This window comes from Bactrocera dorsalis, chromosome 1, assembly GCF_023373825.1.
Source record: "Bactrocera dorsalis isolate Fly_Bdor chromosome 1, ASM2337382v1, whole genome shotgun sequence".
Classification (NCBI taxonomy): domain Eukaryota; kingdom Metazoa; phylum Arthropoda; class Insecta; order Diptera; family Tephritidae; genus Bactrocera; species Bactrocera dorsalis.
Genome location: NC_064303.1, coordinates 42,482,588 through 42,500,346, shown reverse-complemented (window position 1 = coordinate 42,500,346; position 17,759 = coordinate 42,482,588). Strand labels below are relative to the sequence as shown.

General features: G+C 39.1%; 3 protein-coding genes across 7 annotated transcripts; 2 read left to right on the top strand and 1 right to left on the bottom strand.

Annotated features, from left to right (window-relative positions):
- The first annotated feature begins 4,505 nt into the window (after positions 1–4,505).
- On the top strand, positions 4,506–7,550 carry LOC105227308 (F-box/WD repeat-containing protein 5). Of its 4 annotated transcripts, XM_029551702.2 has the most exons (9): positions 4,508–4,702; positions 4,755–5,037; positions 5,168–5,325; positions 5,408–5,591; positions 5,644–6,434; positions 6,488–6,825; positions 6,891–7,041; positions 7,106–7,209; positions 7,268–7,550. In XM_029551702.2, the coding sequence occupies exons 2-8, from the start codon at positions 4,764–4,766 to the stop codon at positions 7,193–7,195; spliced, it is 1,986 nt and encodes a 661-aa protein (XP_029407562.1). In that variant the 5' UTR covers positions 4,508–4,702; positions 4,755–4,763; the 3' UTR covers positions 7,196–7,209; positions 7,268–7,550. The 4 variants fall into 4 exon arrangements, with proteins under 4 accessions (XP_049318497.1, XP_029407562.1, XP_011204891.1 ...); XM_049462540.1 differs by having other exon boundaries at positions 4,506–4,702; positions 5,671–6,434; positions 7,106–7,550; XM_011206589.4 differs by having other exon boundaries at positions 4,759–5,037; positions 7,106–7,550.
- Positions 7,551–8,412, bottom strand: LOC105227298 (uncharacterized). Its single transcript, XM_011206568.4, has 3 exons — positions 8,183–8,412; positions 8,020–8,128; positions 7,551–7,964 (listed from the first exon to the last, which is right to left on the bottom strand). Exons 1-3 carry the CDS (start codon positions 8,261–8,263, stop codon positions 7,729–7,731), a joined length of 426 nt encoding a protein of 141 aa, XP_011204870.1. The 5' UTR covers positions 8,264–8,412; the 3' UTR covers positions 7,551–7,728.
- A 5,546-nt stretch (positions 8,413–13,958) lies between these two features.
- LOC105227337 (NADH dehydrogenase [ubiquinone] flavoprotein 1, mitochondrial) lies at positions 13,959–15,931 on the top strand. 2 transcript variants are annotated; one of them, XM_011206623.4, is made up of 4 exons: positions 13,959–14,113; positions 14,304–14,657; positions 14,727–15,561; positions 15,629–15,931. In XM_011206623.4, exons 1-4 carry the CDS (start codon positions 14,065–14,067, stop codon positions 15,813–15,815), a joined length of 1,425 nt encoding a protein of 474 aa, XP_011204925.2. In that variant the 5' UTR covers positions 13,959–14,064; the 3' UTR covers positions 15,816–15,931. The 2 variants fall into 2 exon arrangements, with proteins under 2 accessions (XP_011204925.2, XP_011204917.2); XM_011206615.4 differs by having other exon boundaries at positions 13,974–14,113; positions 14,289–14,657.
- The last annotated feature ends 1,828 nt before the right edge of the window (positions 15,932–17,759 follow it).

Sequence of the window (17,759 nt, the reverse complement as noted above, 5' to 3'; positions counted from 1 at the left end):
AAGTTTGCTATCACTTCCACGTCTACTTCCACAGACTACTTTCACGATCTCGTCACTGCCTGCGCATACCGATCTATGTTCGCGAAAATGTTTGATTTTTTACGATCGGTGTGCGCACATATGTTTTATTTTTTTTTTATTAGGAGATGTAAAAAAAAAATCATCAAAAGACACTGTTGTCCTTACAACAGTAGTGTGGGACTTTAACCCACTAAAAAAAACATATCAATAACAAGACATAGCTTTGATGAATTACCCTGCAAAACTACCGATTAAGTATTACTTCGCAGAGCAAGCTAAGCCTATTGACAATAACGTCTCAAGGATTTTCGAACTGGTTTAGGCTGTTAGCGGCCCAGTGCTTAACATAGTTCCACACCTGCTTTGACGGCAGCATGTGTGGCACTATGTTATCTAGTATTATTCTTTCAGAAATTTCCGTTTCTAAAAACGTCCAATCCTCCTCATATTTTGGACAATGGAATAAGATATGTTTGGCATTATCTTTTCCATTACCCCATGATGAGCATATTTCTACCTCCTCATGGCCATATTTGTGAAGGTATTCCCTAAAACAGCCATGACCACTCAGTAGCTGCGTCAAGTAAAAATCAACGTCGCCATGCTTTCTGCTAACCCAGGTTTCCACATTTTCAATCAACCTGTGCGTCCATCGTTCTTTGGGCGTTGAGTCCCACATAGATTGTCATTCTTTCAGACTCTGTTCTCTTTCTTCCTCGCGCTCTCTAGCTGTTAGAGGCTTGCCGTTACTTTTGCTTTTACTGTACACTCTCTTTAATTCACGAGCCATTATTTCAGGTGGAATTATGCACGAAATCACTCCTGCGGCTTCGTGAGACACTGTACGGAAGGCGCTGGCAACTCTAGGTGCACTTAACCGAAATAAGGACCTTACCGATTTCGCATACGTTTTTTGCTTTAGCGCATTAGCCCACACTGGTGCCGCATACATGACTATTGACTGAGTCACTTTTGCCAATAATGGCCTTTGGTTCTGAATTGGCCCGCCTGTATTAGCCATTATTCGACTTAAAGCCGTGTTAACTCCCGCCACTTTTTCGCAAGCCTTCCCTATGTTTGTTTTGTAGCTCATCCTCGTATTAATTATTATTACGCCTAAGTATTTTAGGAATGACTGTGACGTTATTTTATGCCCGTCAATATCCAAGGTGACGACTTCCACTCTCTTCCTGCTAGATATGAGCACTGCTTCAGCTTTCTGTCCTGCCAGTTGAAGCTTCGCTGTTGTTAGCCATCTCTTTTTTTTTTGTGCAGTATTGCTGCATAAGTCCTCGATTTGGGGAAGTTCTTTTGCCACGATTGTCACCGCTATATCATTCGCATACCCTATTATTTCCACTTCCTTCGGTGTTGGAAGTCGAAGGATTACATCATAGAGGATGTTCCATAGTAGTGGGCCTAGCACCAATCCTTGTAACTTTACCCCTTCATCCGTATCATACAGCAGTACTCGGTTCGAGAGATAGCTATTTATGATACGCAGAAGGAACGTTGGCGTGTTCAGGGCCTCTAGTGCTTTCATTATGTGGGCCCAACTAGCGGAGTTGAATGCATTTTTATTGTCCAGCGTGACAACGGCACAATATTTTTTGGAGCCGTTCATCCACCTCGATGGCTTTGTCCGCAATTTCGGTAACTTTTTTGATTGCGTCAATTGTCGAGCGTCTTCTGCGAAAGCCCTAACTTCTTTAAGGTGTTTTTCTAGCCGATCACTTATTATCCGTTCGAGGATTTTACCCATAGTATCGATCATACAGAGGGGCCTGTATGAACTTGGGTCTCCTGCCGTCTTGTTTGGTTTGGGTAGCAGAACCAAACGCTGTATTTTCCATTTATTCGAGAAAACTCCATCCCTCAGGAAGAATTAAAGAAGTCCGTAAAATATTTGTATTTTGGTGCTTTTGCGTTACCAAAACGTTCCGAAGCTTTCGTGACTTCATTGTCATCCACTGCCAGAAAAACTGGAGGCTCTAAGCTATCTAGGTCTACTGTTTGCGTTTGTTGCTTTGGAAACAGAGTCTCTACTATCTCCTTAAGTAGTATAGGGCAGGTCCGTATTTGTCCTTTGTCACCTCTAATTTTTGTCATTACCGCTTTGTACGCTCCATCCCATGGATTTTCTTCCGCTTTATCGCAGAGTTCTTTAAAGCACGCAGCTTTGCTTTTCTTAATTGCTGCTCTTAGCTCTTTCCGTCTTGCTTTAAATGTTTCGCGTAGTCGCTCAAATTCCACGCTTCTTCTACTTCTTTGGTATCTCCGCCGGATTTTGTTGCAGTCACTTCTTAAAACAGCAATTTCGCTATTCCATCAATATACTGGCTTTCGTCGGTGGTTATATTTTTTCCTTACCATAGCAGCATCGCAAGCTCTGCTAACGTGGTCAGTCAACAGTCAATAATTTTGCTTATTTATTCGCGCCATTTGAACTGCTTAGTTTTTCGTCCATCATTATTTTAAATAATTCTTCATCTATTGATTCGTCTTTCCATCCTTTACTTTGAACTTTTTTTGGTCACCCAGTTCTCTTTTGACATTTATTACTATTGCAAGTGTCTATTATTATCTTGGTGGTCACCATGTGTGTACTATATATATCACATATTTGCCACTTCGTCCTGCTAGGGATCTACTCCCAAACGCAGTGTCGATTATGGAACCATATCCATTTTTTTTTTCAAATGTATTCTTGGTTCCCGTGTTTAGCCGCACCACATCAAGAAGCGAGAAAGCTTTGAGCAAGGCATTCCCACGTTGGTTAGTTTTTCTGCTTCCCCATTCCAAGGCCCAGGCGTTGAAATCTCCTGAGATTAGATTCGGAGTTGTTGTTTGGGCATCTCTAACAAGTTCGTAAAGAATTTTTTCGTACGCTTCTATCGATAAACTTGGTAGCAACTATAGATGTGGGGTACCACAAACTTTTGCTCTGGCATAGAGCGATCGGCTAGTCAGTGTTCTTCCCTGCACCGCCTTATCGCCGCAGAGACATATTGCCACTTTACCTGTGCTATCTGAGACCCATGTTCCTGCCTTTAGATTTTTGTATTGCTCCCATATTATTGCGACATCTATTTCCTTTTCATACACTGTTTGTTTTAGCAGTTCCTGAGCTGCTTCGCAGTGGTTTAAATTAACTTGGAGGATTTTCATTTTCTATTGCTGCTTGCTGCTAGGTAAACTGGGCATCTTTTACTACCGATTTGATGGTTTGTATTCGACCTTCCATTGAGTTTGCAGGATACACAAAATGGTTCCTTCACCCATGCTTTAGCAAAGTGTCCCTTTTCTCCACACTTCATGCAGCATTGCTTCTGTCTTCTGGGTTTGTGTACTTGCCTGCTATGTGGCCATATTCGAGGCATCTATAGCATTTTTTAGGTTCGCAGTTTCCCGTATTATGCACACGACCCAGCCAATCTCGATTTTTCCTGCGTCTAGTAGATGCCTTGCGTCTTTCTCTAGGAGGCTTAAAAATGCTGTTTGTGTTCCTGCATACGCTTTTCTAATAGAAATCTTCTCCACATTGAGTTCTTTGATCTGCAACCGAACTGCTTGAACTACATCATCTTTTGTAGTAACATCGTCTAAGTCCCGAATTTCTATCCGTTTCTCGTGCATTAAGACTCTTATTTCCACCTTTTTGCTTAGAACGTTACAAATTTCTTCCTTGTATCCATTGCTTTTGTGTTAAAAGGTGAACCTGCTTTAAAGGCTTCAAAAAATAGATTTTTTTGGGAGGGAAAGTAATAATTTATTCAAGCAAAATTCTAGGCTTTATAGTTATATATTTGAACATCTTTCTCAAATTTTTTGGATACGAAGTCCTTGATATTCTGCCTTTGAGAAGCAATTGCCCGATGCACCTCGCATGTGCATTTTTCGGACGGCGGGCAGGATGCAGGCCGCAGTTTCTATCGGAAACAAAAAATTCAAAGAGATTCATTTTTTTTTAATAATTTATTTTCTAGTTAAACTAAGAAAATTCCAAAAAAGTGTAAAATTTTATATTTTTTTTTAATTGAAAAAAGTGATTTTTGACCAAAAACAATTTATTTTATGGTGTCTAAAAATATGTTCGAACTTGACTTTTCTTAGTTTTTTTTGAGTTTAAATAGAAAATAATTTTATGCCAAAGATAATAAACTTTCCCTCAATTCCATACAACGTTATAGATAAAAGAAATAAAATTACAAGAAATGTTCCGCTTGCCTGTCGCACATGTTCACTGTGTGAAGAACGAACGCAAAATGGATTTGTGTGTCGTGTATGGGCGAAACGAATTCACACAGATCGAACGCACATGTGTGCCGTGTATGGTCCTTTTTAGCGAGAGCGACAACTGAGAGCCTGCAGTCGTGCAGCTGTCTAAATAAATGTGTCCATAAGATCGTGTGTATTTTAATATTTGATAGATGCCGTTTGCAATCTGTCGCGCTCTATTTATTCAGCACATAACTTGCAAACTTCGTCTTCCTGATGGCTAGCAGCTGCTAGCACCTAAGGAACAGACTTGTTTATTGTTGACGTTTGGTGTTTTTATTTACTATATTATATATTTTTGAACGACACAGTTGAAGAACTTGTTACGCCAAGAAAAAGTTATTTTTGTACATTTGTTTTGCGTGGCTTAATTTTCACAACATACAACTTTTTGAAATATTGGGTAAAGTTGATTTAAATAAATAAAAACTGAAACTAAAAATTTCTTCCAAAAGTAAGGCTCTATGGAAAATAATTGGAACTTATATAAAAAATCTGAAGTGAATAACTGGGACGATGATGATAATTTTTGTAATACAAACAAAAGTAACAAATTAAAATGGTGGTCCATACCCGAACCAATATTATTTCGAATATATTGGTTGCTGCCAATAAAGGACTTACTCAATGCAGGAGTGACTTGTAAACGATGGTTCACCCTCTCAAATGACGAACTTATGTGGAAACAGAAATTTTTACTTCATTATAAAGTGGAACCTACAATAGGGCTCAAACCGGGTATGCCAAAAGCAAAATGTAAAACAAAGACTGTCGGTATCCATAAAAACACTAATTTTAAAAAAACAGCTTTATGTATTTTCTTGGCAAATGCGGGCCTTATATTTAATAGTTGAATTGTATGTTGTAGGAGCTGAATCATGGAAAAGTGAATATAAACGTTTAAACTGGAATATACCTTTTGTTCAATCGCAGCGCCTCGAAGCCCACACACATCAAGTGCTTCATGTTAGTTTTTCACACAATGGGGAAATGTTTGCCACTTGTTCAAAGGATGGTTACGTAATAGTACGTTGCTCTTTTGTGTAGTAAATTTCAAAAACTTCCTACATACAAATAACTTTTCTTCTAAAACTTTGATTATTAAAAGGTCTGGAATTCAAGTCATCCTTGTACAGAGAAGTATTCGCACAACATGAAGCAATTTAGCTGGAAATATACTCAATATTCCCAGTTTAATCAAAGTGATACCCTTCTTCTCGTATCTGGTGTACATTTCGGATCTCCAATTAGTACATCTGGAGAGATCGCAGTCTTCACTGTAGACGGAAAAGGTTAATATTTAAGCAATATTCTGTATTTTTAATTGATGAACTTGTTTAATAGATGGATCACGTTTACGTTGTCGTGTAGTAAATCGCCCATATGACATATTTGGGGCATGGTTCAGTGACCAATACCTAATATCTGGAGATTTACATTGGCTGGCTCATCTGCTTAGTTATTCTGAACTATGGTTAAATAAAGCAAATCAGGAAATTGATTCGGAGCATGTACCTATTATGAACAAGTTGTATAAATTCTATAACAAAAATGCTAGTTCCGTACGGGCTTTAATGGTAGCTAATTGTCCGTGGTTAGATAATTTAAATAACCCTTTGGTCGAAGAAGTTAAACTTAGCAACTCAAAGCAGTCTTTTGATGAAGTGTTAGTTATAAATGAAACGGAACCCACACCAACAACTTCTGCAGGAAATCCACTTTCCCATGCAGCCACATTACGAAGATCACAACGTAGTGCTACACCCGAGTATCTATTAAACAAACTTCAACAAAGTGCATCGACTTCCACCAACACCATTACTTCGTTTGGAAATATTTCAAATCATAACGACTCCACTATTCGTTATTTAGATGAGTATCGGCGTGAATACCCCACCGAACATGAACGAAACTCATCAGGGGAATCTGATGACGGTTTGGATTTTACGGATGACTACGATGATGAAATGGAGAGCTCTGTACCCAAGTACTTAATATTCTCAACTGGATCGAAAACTTATACACCACACCAAATAGGAATTAAACGTATACGAAATGTAACATTTCCAAAAAAACTTGATCCCGGACCTTCACTAAAAGAAAGAATTGCCGCAAAAAAGGCCGCCGAAAGAGAGGTACTTGTAGAATTATTTTATACTTGTTAAAATTGATAAGGAAAACATTTTAGAACCAATTGCGAGCTGATCCTGATTGGTGGAATTACGACTCTATTGCTCATTTATTTGACAAGGTAGACAAAGTAATAGACTTACATGGTCACATTATTGGTATGGCGTTAAGCCCTGATAATCGTTATTTATATGTCAATACTCGACCGTGGCCAAAAAATTATGTGATAACTAATGCGCTAGAACCACCTCCAATTGCGCAGGAAATAGACATTCATGTTATTGATTTAATGACCTTGAAACGTGTGGGTAACATGTTACGTGCCCATAAAGCTTACACTCCAAGTACAGAGTGTTTTTTCATATTTCTCGACGTATGTGAAGATTATGTTGGCAGGTATAATCTTAACATATCGAACAATATCAAACAAAAGATTTACTTTTGATATACCTTATTTTTAGCGGCGCGGAAGATATGCATGCATACCTTTGGGACCGATATTATGGTATATGCCTTGCGAAATATAGACATACTGATGTAGTAAATAGCGTTGCATTCAATTCTCGTGACTCGGAAATGCTCGTAACGACCAGTGATGATTACACAATTAAGGTTTTGCAATTTTATAACACCAATTTTATAATTAACAATTTTGATTGAAAAAAATCAATTTTAGATCTGGCGCTCTCGAGCAAAAGCAAAACAATTCAACATCGAATCAAGAAATCATAATGAGGCTTTTGAATTAAAAAAACCTTTTATATAACGCTTAAAAGAAAAGTAATATACGTAAGTACTTATGTTTGGATAAATTAATTCTAAAAAACAATTCCTTTAGCGTTTGAAAGGCAGGATTGCGCAATTTTTCTTCTTCAAGTATTCTCATAATAAAATTTTAGAGAATATGTTAATAAATACATACATATGTTCCTTAAACATTAAATATACGGAACAGAAATGATGAAATAAGTTTGTTGATAAATTTTTATTTATGTTTGATAATTTAAAGTATTTCACTTAATAAGTTTTTAATATGGTATGAAAAAATGTCAATTGGTAAATTTTTGGTTCAAAATACCAATGTAACAGACGTGCAAATAAACCAAAACAAAACAAATTAATTATTTTCAATATTATTTATTTATGATAAATTTAGGTAAACGAACCGAAAGGTTGCAATTTATTTAGAAAAGAATTACACTTAACTTGGGATTTACAAAGAAAATAACAAACTATATTGTTGCAAAATTTGCATAATGATTCTGTAATTGGTTCCCGTTAAAAGTTTGTAACTTAATATCAATCACTTAAAACGTGGGAGCCATTGTCATCTTTTGGTTGCTGTATTTCAGTAATATCTATTTCAGATTCTCTGTTTTCATTACTGTTGTTATCCGTTACATCTTTACCGTGATTATGGCTTTTATTGATATTTCTCCGGCGCTTTTCAGGATGCCCAAAACAGTGCTCACACTCGTCATCGTCGGAAGATGAGCTTTCTCCGAAACTTACAGGCTTTTTATATATGCAGCAGCCTAAGTAGAGAAAAGTATTAGAATATATTGAAAGTGTACATAATTTTGCGCTAACACTTCGATTTTTTTTTTCCCATGCCTTCATTATCAATGGTACCCTCACGCCAGGCAACTTGTCTGTCCGATTTGGGTTTTTTTAAACGAAGACGTAGTACTGGAGTTGACTGATTAAAACGCAGCAATTAATACAAGAACATTATTTGCCTTTGTTCACTTACATCAACCGAATCTTCCAAACTCGCAGAATTATCTACCACTACAACTTCAGTGGCGGAGTCTCGCAATGCAAGAGTATCCATTATATTTTTCTAATAATTATACGAATTACGTATTTTCCGCAATTGATTAACTATTCATTACAGTAAATTCCAAACAACCTGCGACATTAATCAATTAATAAATTTTATAATTTCTACTACCTGATTTGACATTTTTCCAAGTACCCAAATGGTTGCCATATGTCCACTAATTAAAGATATTTTTAACACATATCTTCGACGTACTAATTAATTAGGGGTATTCTCTTGCTCTTGCAAAACCCGGTGCACGGTGCAAGAATTGCAGATTTACAACGGCACAACAACAAACACATGCAGAAAAATATTTGCAATGGCTGTAAAATATGTCAGACCAAAACACATGTATATTTGCGTGCAATGTCACGCAAAAATAAAATTGCAACCCTGTTGTAGTTGTCATTTGACATAAAGACATATTACGTCGTTAAATTGTTGAGAAAGGTAAATTTTAATTAGATTTTATAATTTCTATTTAAATTATAAAGTTTTGTTACAGTTTTTTTGTTAAAAATGTATGCAGAAGGTGCGCCAATTCACAATAGCCATGCACAATAGTCATTTACAATAAATTGACTGAATGAGTCGCGCATATATCACTAGATTCTGCAATGGGTGCTCTCGTGCCCTTGTATATTTCGGTGTAGTATTTCTGCAATCTGCAATCTTGCAAGAGCAAGAGAATACCCCTATTGTAGTTACAAGTTGCGAGAAAATAAACAAAACAGATTAGGGTAAAGGTTCAGGAGAGCGGCTTTTCCGAAAACGTGCACCAATTTTCATGGGAAAGGTCTTAAAATTCGTGTTTTTAATTCCAATTTACGAATATATATGGCGCGTTATCTATTTTTCTGTTTTTTTGCAATAAAAACAATAAAAAGTATTTAGATTTTGCACGATATTTACGCTATAAGTGGCATCACTGTTCGAAATTCAATTGAGCACTAGTGATACAAACAGTGATCAGGTTCGAAATATCGAAACTCTTGATATTCGAGACTAAACAAGAATTGATAAAAATGAGAGATATATAATAGAAAAATATTATTAATTGGAAAAATAAAAAGAAGTTAAAATATCGATATACTCAATATTCGAGTCTGAAAGAAAATTGGTAAAAATAAGAAATATGTACATAATAGAAAAATAATAATAATTGGAAAAATATAAATAAACTAAAATATCGATATTCTCAATATACGAGTCTGAAAGAGAATTGGTAAAAATGAGAAATACATAATAGGGATATTCTCTTGCTCTTGCAAAACCCGGTGCACGGTGCAAGCATTGCAAATTTACAACGGCACAACAACAAACACACGCAGAAAATTATTTGCAATGGCTGTAAAATATGTCAGACCAAAACCCATGTATATTTGCGTGCAATGTCACACAAAAATATAATTGCAACCCTGTTGTAGTTGCCATTTTACATAAAGACATATTCTTCTTCTTCTTTACTGGCGTAGACACCGCTTACGCGATTATAGCCGAGTCAACAACAGCGCGCCAATCGTTTCTTCTCTTCGCTACGTGGCGCCAATTGGATATTCCAAGCGAGGCCAGGTCCTTCTCCACTTGGTCCTTCCAACGGAGTGGAGGTCTTCCTCTTCCTCTGCTTCCCGCGGCGGGTACTGCGTCGAATACTTTCAGAGCTGGAGTGTTTTCATCCATCCGGACAACATGACCTAGCCAGCGTAGCCGCTGTCTTTTAATTCGCTGAACTATGTCGATGTCGTCGTATATCTCGTACAGCTCATCGTTCCATCGGATGCGGTATTCGCCGTGGCCAACGCGCAAAGGACCATAAATCTTCCGCAGAACTTTTCTCTCGAAAACTCGCAACGTCGACTCATCGGTTGTTGTCATCGTCCAAGCCTCTGCACCATATAGCAGGACGGGAATTATGAGCGACTTATAGAGTTTGGTTTTTGTTCGTCGAGAGAGGACTTTACTTTTCAATTGCCTACTCAGTCCGAAGTAGCACCTGTTGGCAAGAGTAATCCTGCGTTGGATTTCTAGGCTGACATTGTTGGTGGTGTTAATGCTGGTTCCTAAATAGACGAAATTATCTACAACTTCAAAGTTATGACTGTCAACAGTGACGTGAGTGCCAAGTCGCGAGTGCGACGACTGTTTGTTTGATGACAGGAGATATTTCGTCTTGCCCTCGTTCACTGCCAGACCCATTTGCGTTGCTTTCTTGTTCAGTCTGGAGAAAGCAGAACTAACGGCGCGGGTGTTGAGACCGATGATATCAATATCATCGGCATACGCCAGCAGCTGTACACTCTTATAAAAGATTGTACCTGCTCGGTTCAGTTCTGCAGCTCTAATAATTTTCTCCTGCAGCAGATTGAAAAAGTCGCACGATAGGGAGTCGCCTTGTCTGAAACCTCGTTTGGTATCGAACGGCTCGGAGAGGTCCTTCCCGATCCTGACGGAGCTTTTGGTCCCGCTCAACGTCAGTTTACACAGCCGTATTAGTTTTGCGGGGATACCAAATTCAGACATTGCGGCATAAAGGCAGCTCCTTTTCGTGCTATCGAAAGCAGCTTTGAAATCGACGAATAGGTGGTGAGTGTCGATTCTCCTTTCACGGGTCTTTTCCAAGATTTGGCGCATGGTGAATATCTGGTCGGTTGTTGATTTTCCAGGTCTGAAGCCACACTGATAAGGTCCAATCAGTTTGTTGACGGTGGGCTTTAATCTTTCACACAATACGCTCGATAGAACCTTGTACGCGATGTTGAGGAGGCTAATCCCACGGTAGTTGGCGCAGATTGTGGGGTCTCCTTTTTTATGGATTGGGCATAGCACACTTAAATTCCAATTGTTGGGCATGCTCTCATCCGACCATATTTTGCAAAGAAGCTGATGCATGCTCCTTATCAGTTCTTCGCCGCCGTGTTTGAATAGCTCGGCCGGCAATCCGTCGGCCCCTGCCGCTTTGTTGTTCTTCAGGCGGGCAACTGCTATTCGAACTTCGTCATGGTCGGGCAATGGAACGTCTGCTCCATCGTCATCGATTGGGGAATCGGGTTCGCCTTCTCCTGGTGCTATGTGCTCACTGCCATTCAGCAGGCTGGAGAAGTGTTCCCTCCATAATCTAAGTATGCTCTGGGCATCGGTGGCTAGATCACCTTTGGGGGTTCTACAGGAGTATGCTCCGGTCTTGAAACCTTCTGTAAGTCGCCGCATTTTTTCGTAGAATTTTCGAGCATTACCCCTGTCGGCCAGCTTATCAAGCTGTTCGTACTCACGCATTTCGGCCTCTTTCTTCTTCTGTCTGCAAATGCGTCTCGCTTCCCTCTTCAACTCTCGGTATCTATCCCATCCCGCACGTGTTGTGGTCGATCGTAACGTTGCGAGGTAGGCAGCCTGTTTTCTCTCCGCTGCGACACGGCACTCCTCATCGTACCAGCTGTTCTTTTGCACTTTCCGAAAACCAATGGTTTCGGTTGCAGCTGTACGTAAGGAGTTTGAAATGCCGTCCCACAGTTCCCTTATACCGAGTTGTTGACGAATGCTCTCAGAGAGCAGGAGTGCAAGCCGAGTAGAAAATCGTTCGGCTGTCTGTTGTGATTGCAGCTTCTTGACGTCGAACCTTCCTTGTGTTTGTTGGCGTGCGTTTTTTGCTGCACAGAGGCGGGTGCGAATCTTGGCTGCAACAAGATAGTGGTCCGAGTCGATGTTAGGACCTCGGAGCGCACGCACATCTAAAACACTGGAGACGTGTCTTCCGTCTATCACAACATGATCGATCTGGTTGGTGGTTTTTCGATCCGGAGACAGCCAGGTAGCTTGATGTATCTTCTTATGCTGGAATCTAGTACTACAGATAACCATATTTCGGGCCCCGGCGAAGTCGATCAGCCTCAACCCATTTGGGGATGTTTCCTCGTGGAGGCTGAATTTACCGACCATAGTGCCAAAGATACCTTCTTTGCCCACCCTGGCGTTGAAGTCGCCAAGCACGATTTTGACATCGTGGCGGGGGCATCTCTCATAAGTGCGCTCCAAGCACTCATAAAAAGCATCTTTGGTCACATCGTCCTTCTCTTCCGTCGGGGCGTGGGCGCAAATCAGCGATATGTTGAAGAACCTCGCTTTGATGCGGATTGTGGCTAGACGTTCATTCTCCGGAGTGAATGATAGTACTCGGCGACGGAGTCTCTCTCCCACCACGAATCCAACACCAAACTGGCGCTCCTTTATATGGCCACTGTAGTAAATGTCACAAGGACCTACTCGTCTCTGTCCTTGTCCCGTCCATCGCATTTCTTGGACGGCGGTGATGTCAGCCTTTATCTTTACGAGGACATCTACCAGCTGGGCAGCGGCACCTTCCCAATTAAGGGACCGGACATTCCAGGTGCATGCCCTCAAATCATAGTCCTTATTTCGTTTGCCATGGTCGTCATCAAAAGGGGGGTCTCTCATCCGAGGCTGTGTTTGCTTTTTCATTGGGGGTGTTTTTTTACGTGGCGGGTCCCAAACCCAGCGCACAACCCTAAGTAGGGGATATTTCGCCTTCTCACTTTAGCTCGCCTTCAAACGGATGTTCTTAGGCTACCCAGAGGATACTTGGTCAAAGACCGGAAGTCGTGAGCTGTTGAGAAAGGTAAATTTTAATTAGATTTTATAATTTCTATTTAAATTATAAAGTTTTGTTACAGTTTTTTTGTTAAAAATGTATGCGGAAGGTGCGCTAATTCACAATAGCTATGCACAATAGTCATTTACAATGAATTGACTAAATCAGTCGCTCATATATCACTTGATTCTGCAAAGGGTGCTCTCGTGCCCTTGTATATTTCGGTGTAGTATTTTTGCAATCTGCAATCTTGCAAGAGCAAGAGAACAATTTAAATAGAATAAAAATAAAAATTATAAAATCCATTTAAAACTTACCTTCCTCAACAATTTAACGTCAAAATATGACTTAATGTAAAATGGCAACTACAACAGGGTTGCAATTTTATTTTTGCGTGACATTGCATGCAAATATACATGGGTTTTGGTCTGACATATTTTACAGCCCTTGCAAATATTTTTCTGCGTGTGTTTGTTGTTGTGCCGTTGTAAATCTGCAATTCTTGCACCTTGTACCGGGTTTTGCAAGAGCAAGAGAATATCCCTATTGTTTTTATTGCAAAAAACGGAAAAATAGATAACGCGCCATATATATTCGTAAATTGGAATTAAAAACACGAATTTTAAGACCTTTCCCGTGAAAATTGGTGCACGTTTTCAGAAAAGCCGCTCCCCTGAACCTCTACCAGTTTTTCATATATTTATAAAAATAACATAAAAACTAATTTCTCTTATTGATTAACTAAACAACATCAATAATTACGTGTTTATAACTTATAGAAAGTATAATTTTAACAACTAAAGACGTGTTAAGTGTAAAAGTAAATTTATCATTTCGGGAAATACGATGTTTTTTTATAAAAACAAAGAAAATATTGATTTTAAAGGCTCGCGCCATACATATTCGTAAAGTAGAATTAAAAACGAGTATTTTAAGGCCTTTCCCGTGAAAATTGGTGCACGTTTTCAGAAAAGCCACTCTCCTGAACCTTTACCAATTTTATTTGTTATTATAGTACTTCTAAGCGTGCGATTCTGTACTGTCATACAGTCACAAGTCTCTAAATTTGAGATTATAATTCTTCTTTTTTGAATTCGAGGTGTTCTGTACTTAGCTTCACACAATTTTCGATAGACGTCGCTATTATAAATTAGATTCAGCTGTCATATGTGACAATAGTATTTATATAGACCACATAATAACGAAAATGGCAGGAGCCCTGGTGAGAATAAATTTTCTTCAAAGACCAGCAATAAGTGAGTATCCTCAAAGTATATAATAATTAAAAATTTTAATAGTAAATCAAGATTACAATGTTGGAAATTCCAATTTGCTATTTATTATTTGTTATACCTGCAAGTATTGATTATTCACGAAGTACTTATGTAATTCAAACGAAACAAAAACATCGCACTTTGTCAAAAAACATAGTTTTATATTCAATAGGTGCCAGTTTGCCTGCGGTAGCACAACGACGATTACAAGGCACTTCTGCCCCGCCTCCAGGAACACCACCTCCTCAAACGAAAACTAAATTTGGACCTCTAGCCGATCAAGACCGCATTTTTACGAATTTGTATGGTCGACATGACTGGCGTTTAAAAGGTGCATTAAAGCGTGGCGATTGGCACAGAACCAAAGAAATTATATTAAAGGGTTCTGACTGGATCATCAATGAACTTAAAACTTCTGGCCTTCGTGGTCGCGGTGGTGCAGGTTTTCCTTCTGGTATGAAATGGTCCTTCATGAACAAACCATCTGATGGACGTCCAAAATACTTAGTTGTAAATGCTGATGAAGGTAAAAACTTACTTACATATATACCTTGCATATTAGCGAAGAGGTCTATTTTTTCTTAATATATTTCAGGTGAACCAGGAACATGTAAAGATCGTGAAATTATGAGACATGACCCTCATAAGTTAGTAGAAGGTTGCTTAGTGGCTGGTAAAGCAATGGGTGCGAGAGCTGCTTATATATATATTCGCGGTGAATTTTATAACGAGGCTTCTAATATGCAGCTAGCTATCGCCGAAGCATACCAGGCGGGTTTAATTGGAAAAAATGCATGTGGATCTGGATATGATTTCGATGTGTTTATGCATCGTGGCGCTGGTGCATACATTTGTGGAGAGGAAACTGCTTTAATTGAATCACTTGAAGGTAAACAAGGAAAACCTCGATTAAAGCCTCCATTCCCGGCAGATGTTGGTGTTTTTGGATGTCCTACTACGGTAAACAACGTGGAAACAATAGCAGTTGCTCCCACTATCATGAGGCGTGGTGGTGCCTGGTTTGCAAGTTTTGGACGAACACGTAATTCAGGAACAAAATTGTTTAACATTTCCGGTCATGTAAATAAACCATGCACAATAGAAGAAGAAATGTCGATCCCTCTTAAAGAATTAATTGAACGTCATGCCGGTGGCATTCGCGGTGGATGGGATAATTTACTTGGGGTGATTCCTGGTGGCTCATCTACTCCAGTCATCCCAAAAAAAGTTTGCGATGATGTATTAATGGATTTTGATGGTTTAATTGCTGCTCAAACTTCACTTGGAACAGCTGCTCTTATTGTTATGGATAGGTCCACTGACATAATCAAAGCTATTGAACGTTTGACCGCATTTTACCGCCACGAAAGTTGTGGTCAGTGTACACCGTGTCGTGAAGGTATTATGTGGATGCATAAGATCATGAAGCGGTAAGTAGAAATCAAGCTTAAAAACGTTATTATTTGAAATATGTTTGACTTATGTTATGTTTCTTAGCTTTGTTGCTGGTAATGGGCAGCCTGACGAAATAGATATGTTGTGGGAGATATCCAAACAAATTGAAGGGCATACAATTTGTGCTCTAGCCGATGGTGCAGCTTGGCCCGTGCAAGGCTTAATTCGGCATTTCCGGCCCGAAATCGAAGAGCGGATGAAGAAATATGCCGTTAGAGCCACTAATTAATCAACTCTTTAAATCCGAATAGAAAATTAATAAATGATTATAAATGTTGTATATTAAAGCCAGTTCTATGTATTATTGATGAATAAATACAATAATATTTAATACTGCTATAAAAAGCTATTCCGCTAATTGTTTAGGGCTATAGTAAGCTATGCCAAGACACCATCCAAGCGCAAAAGACAAAAATCACACAGCAGGCAATATTTTATATCTGCAAATGATTGGTGTACAGTTTGTGGTCAGAGTGGGAAAACACAACTCCAACAATGCAGTCTCAAAAAAATTTTGATCCGACATTTTTATTCTATTATCATCTTCTTCTTCTTAATTGGCGTAGACACTACTTACGCGATTATAGCCGAGTTGACAACAGCGCGCCAGTCGTTTCTTCTTGTCGCTACGTGGCGCCAATTGGATATTCCAAGCGTAGCCAGGTCCTTCTCCACTTGGTCCTTCCAAAGGAGTGGAGGTCTTCCTCTTCATCTGCTTTCCCCGGCGGGTACAGAGCTGGAGTGTTTTCGTCCATTCGGACAACATGACCTAGCTAGCGTAGCCGCTGTCTTTTAATTCGCTCAACTATGTCAATGTCGTCATATATCTCATATAGCCCACCGTTCCATCGAATGCGATATTCGCCGTGCCCAACGCGCAAAGGACCATAAATCTTTCGCAGAATTTCTCTCTCGAAAACTCGCAACGTTGACTCATCAGTTGTTGTCATCGTCCAAGCCTCTGCACCATATAGCTGGACGGGAATTATGAATGACTTATAGAGTTTGGTTTTTTATCGTCGAGAGAGGACTTTATTTCTAATTGCCTACTCAATCCGAAGTAGCACCTGTTGGCAAGAGTTATCCTGCGTTGGATTTCCAGGCTGACATTGTTGGTGGAGTTTACGCTGGTTCCAAGATAGACGAAATTATCTGCGACTTCAAAGTTATGACTGTCAAGAGTGACGTGAGAGCCAAGTCGCGAGTTCGACAACTGTTTGTTTGATGATGAGAGATATTTCGCCTTACCCTCGTTAACTGCCAAACTCATTTGTTTTGATTCCTTGTCCAGTCTGGAGAAAGCAGAAGGGGGGTCTCTCATCCGAGGTTATTTAATTTTCATTGGGGGTGTTTTATTACGTGGCGGGTCCCAAACCCAGCGCACAACCCTATGTAGGGGATATTTCGCCTTCAAACAGATGTTCTTAGGCTACCCAGAGGACACTTGGTCAAAGACCGGAAGTCGTGAGCTGCTTGAGTCATATGTAAAAGAATCGTTTCTGGCCACTCCCAAGTGAATGACAATCAGAGAACTTGCCTCACTCGCGTGAACTTCTATTATACAAGTGAATAAAAGTCGTGCAAGAATTGAAGCCGATCAGTCGAATTGCTACAAAAGTGGTCAAATGTTGGTCGATCACTTCCCAAAAATCATTTTTGAAACATACTTCCAAACCTTTATTTTTACAATAAAGCAAAATTCTTGGCCATAACATTAAATTATATTATCGTTTTATTTCTTCTCTATATTAACAATTACTTTTATTATGAAAATATGCTATTTTAAATATTTTTTTCTGCATAATGTTAGCATAATTGATTTGAAGTGAATAACCGAATATTTTCTTGTGAATTTGTTTTTCAGAACACACCTGTTTTCTTTTTCAGCTATTTAAAATCTAAAATATATCATTGTTTTACGATAGTGAAATAACTCATTACAAAAAATCAAGCATAAAACTAAAGAACCACCATGTTGCATTTCCACCCCCTACTCAAGCAGGAAAGCAAAAGTCGAACATTAATACTGAATTCATTGCGGGAGACCTAACTCATCTATATGTGTATGTACTTTAAAGCGGGTCGATTTACACGGAGCCAAAAAAACCGAAAAATCCCTTATGTGTTAAATGTTCTATGGATCATTCTGAACAACTTTTCCTATGAGACTAGG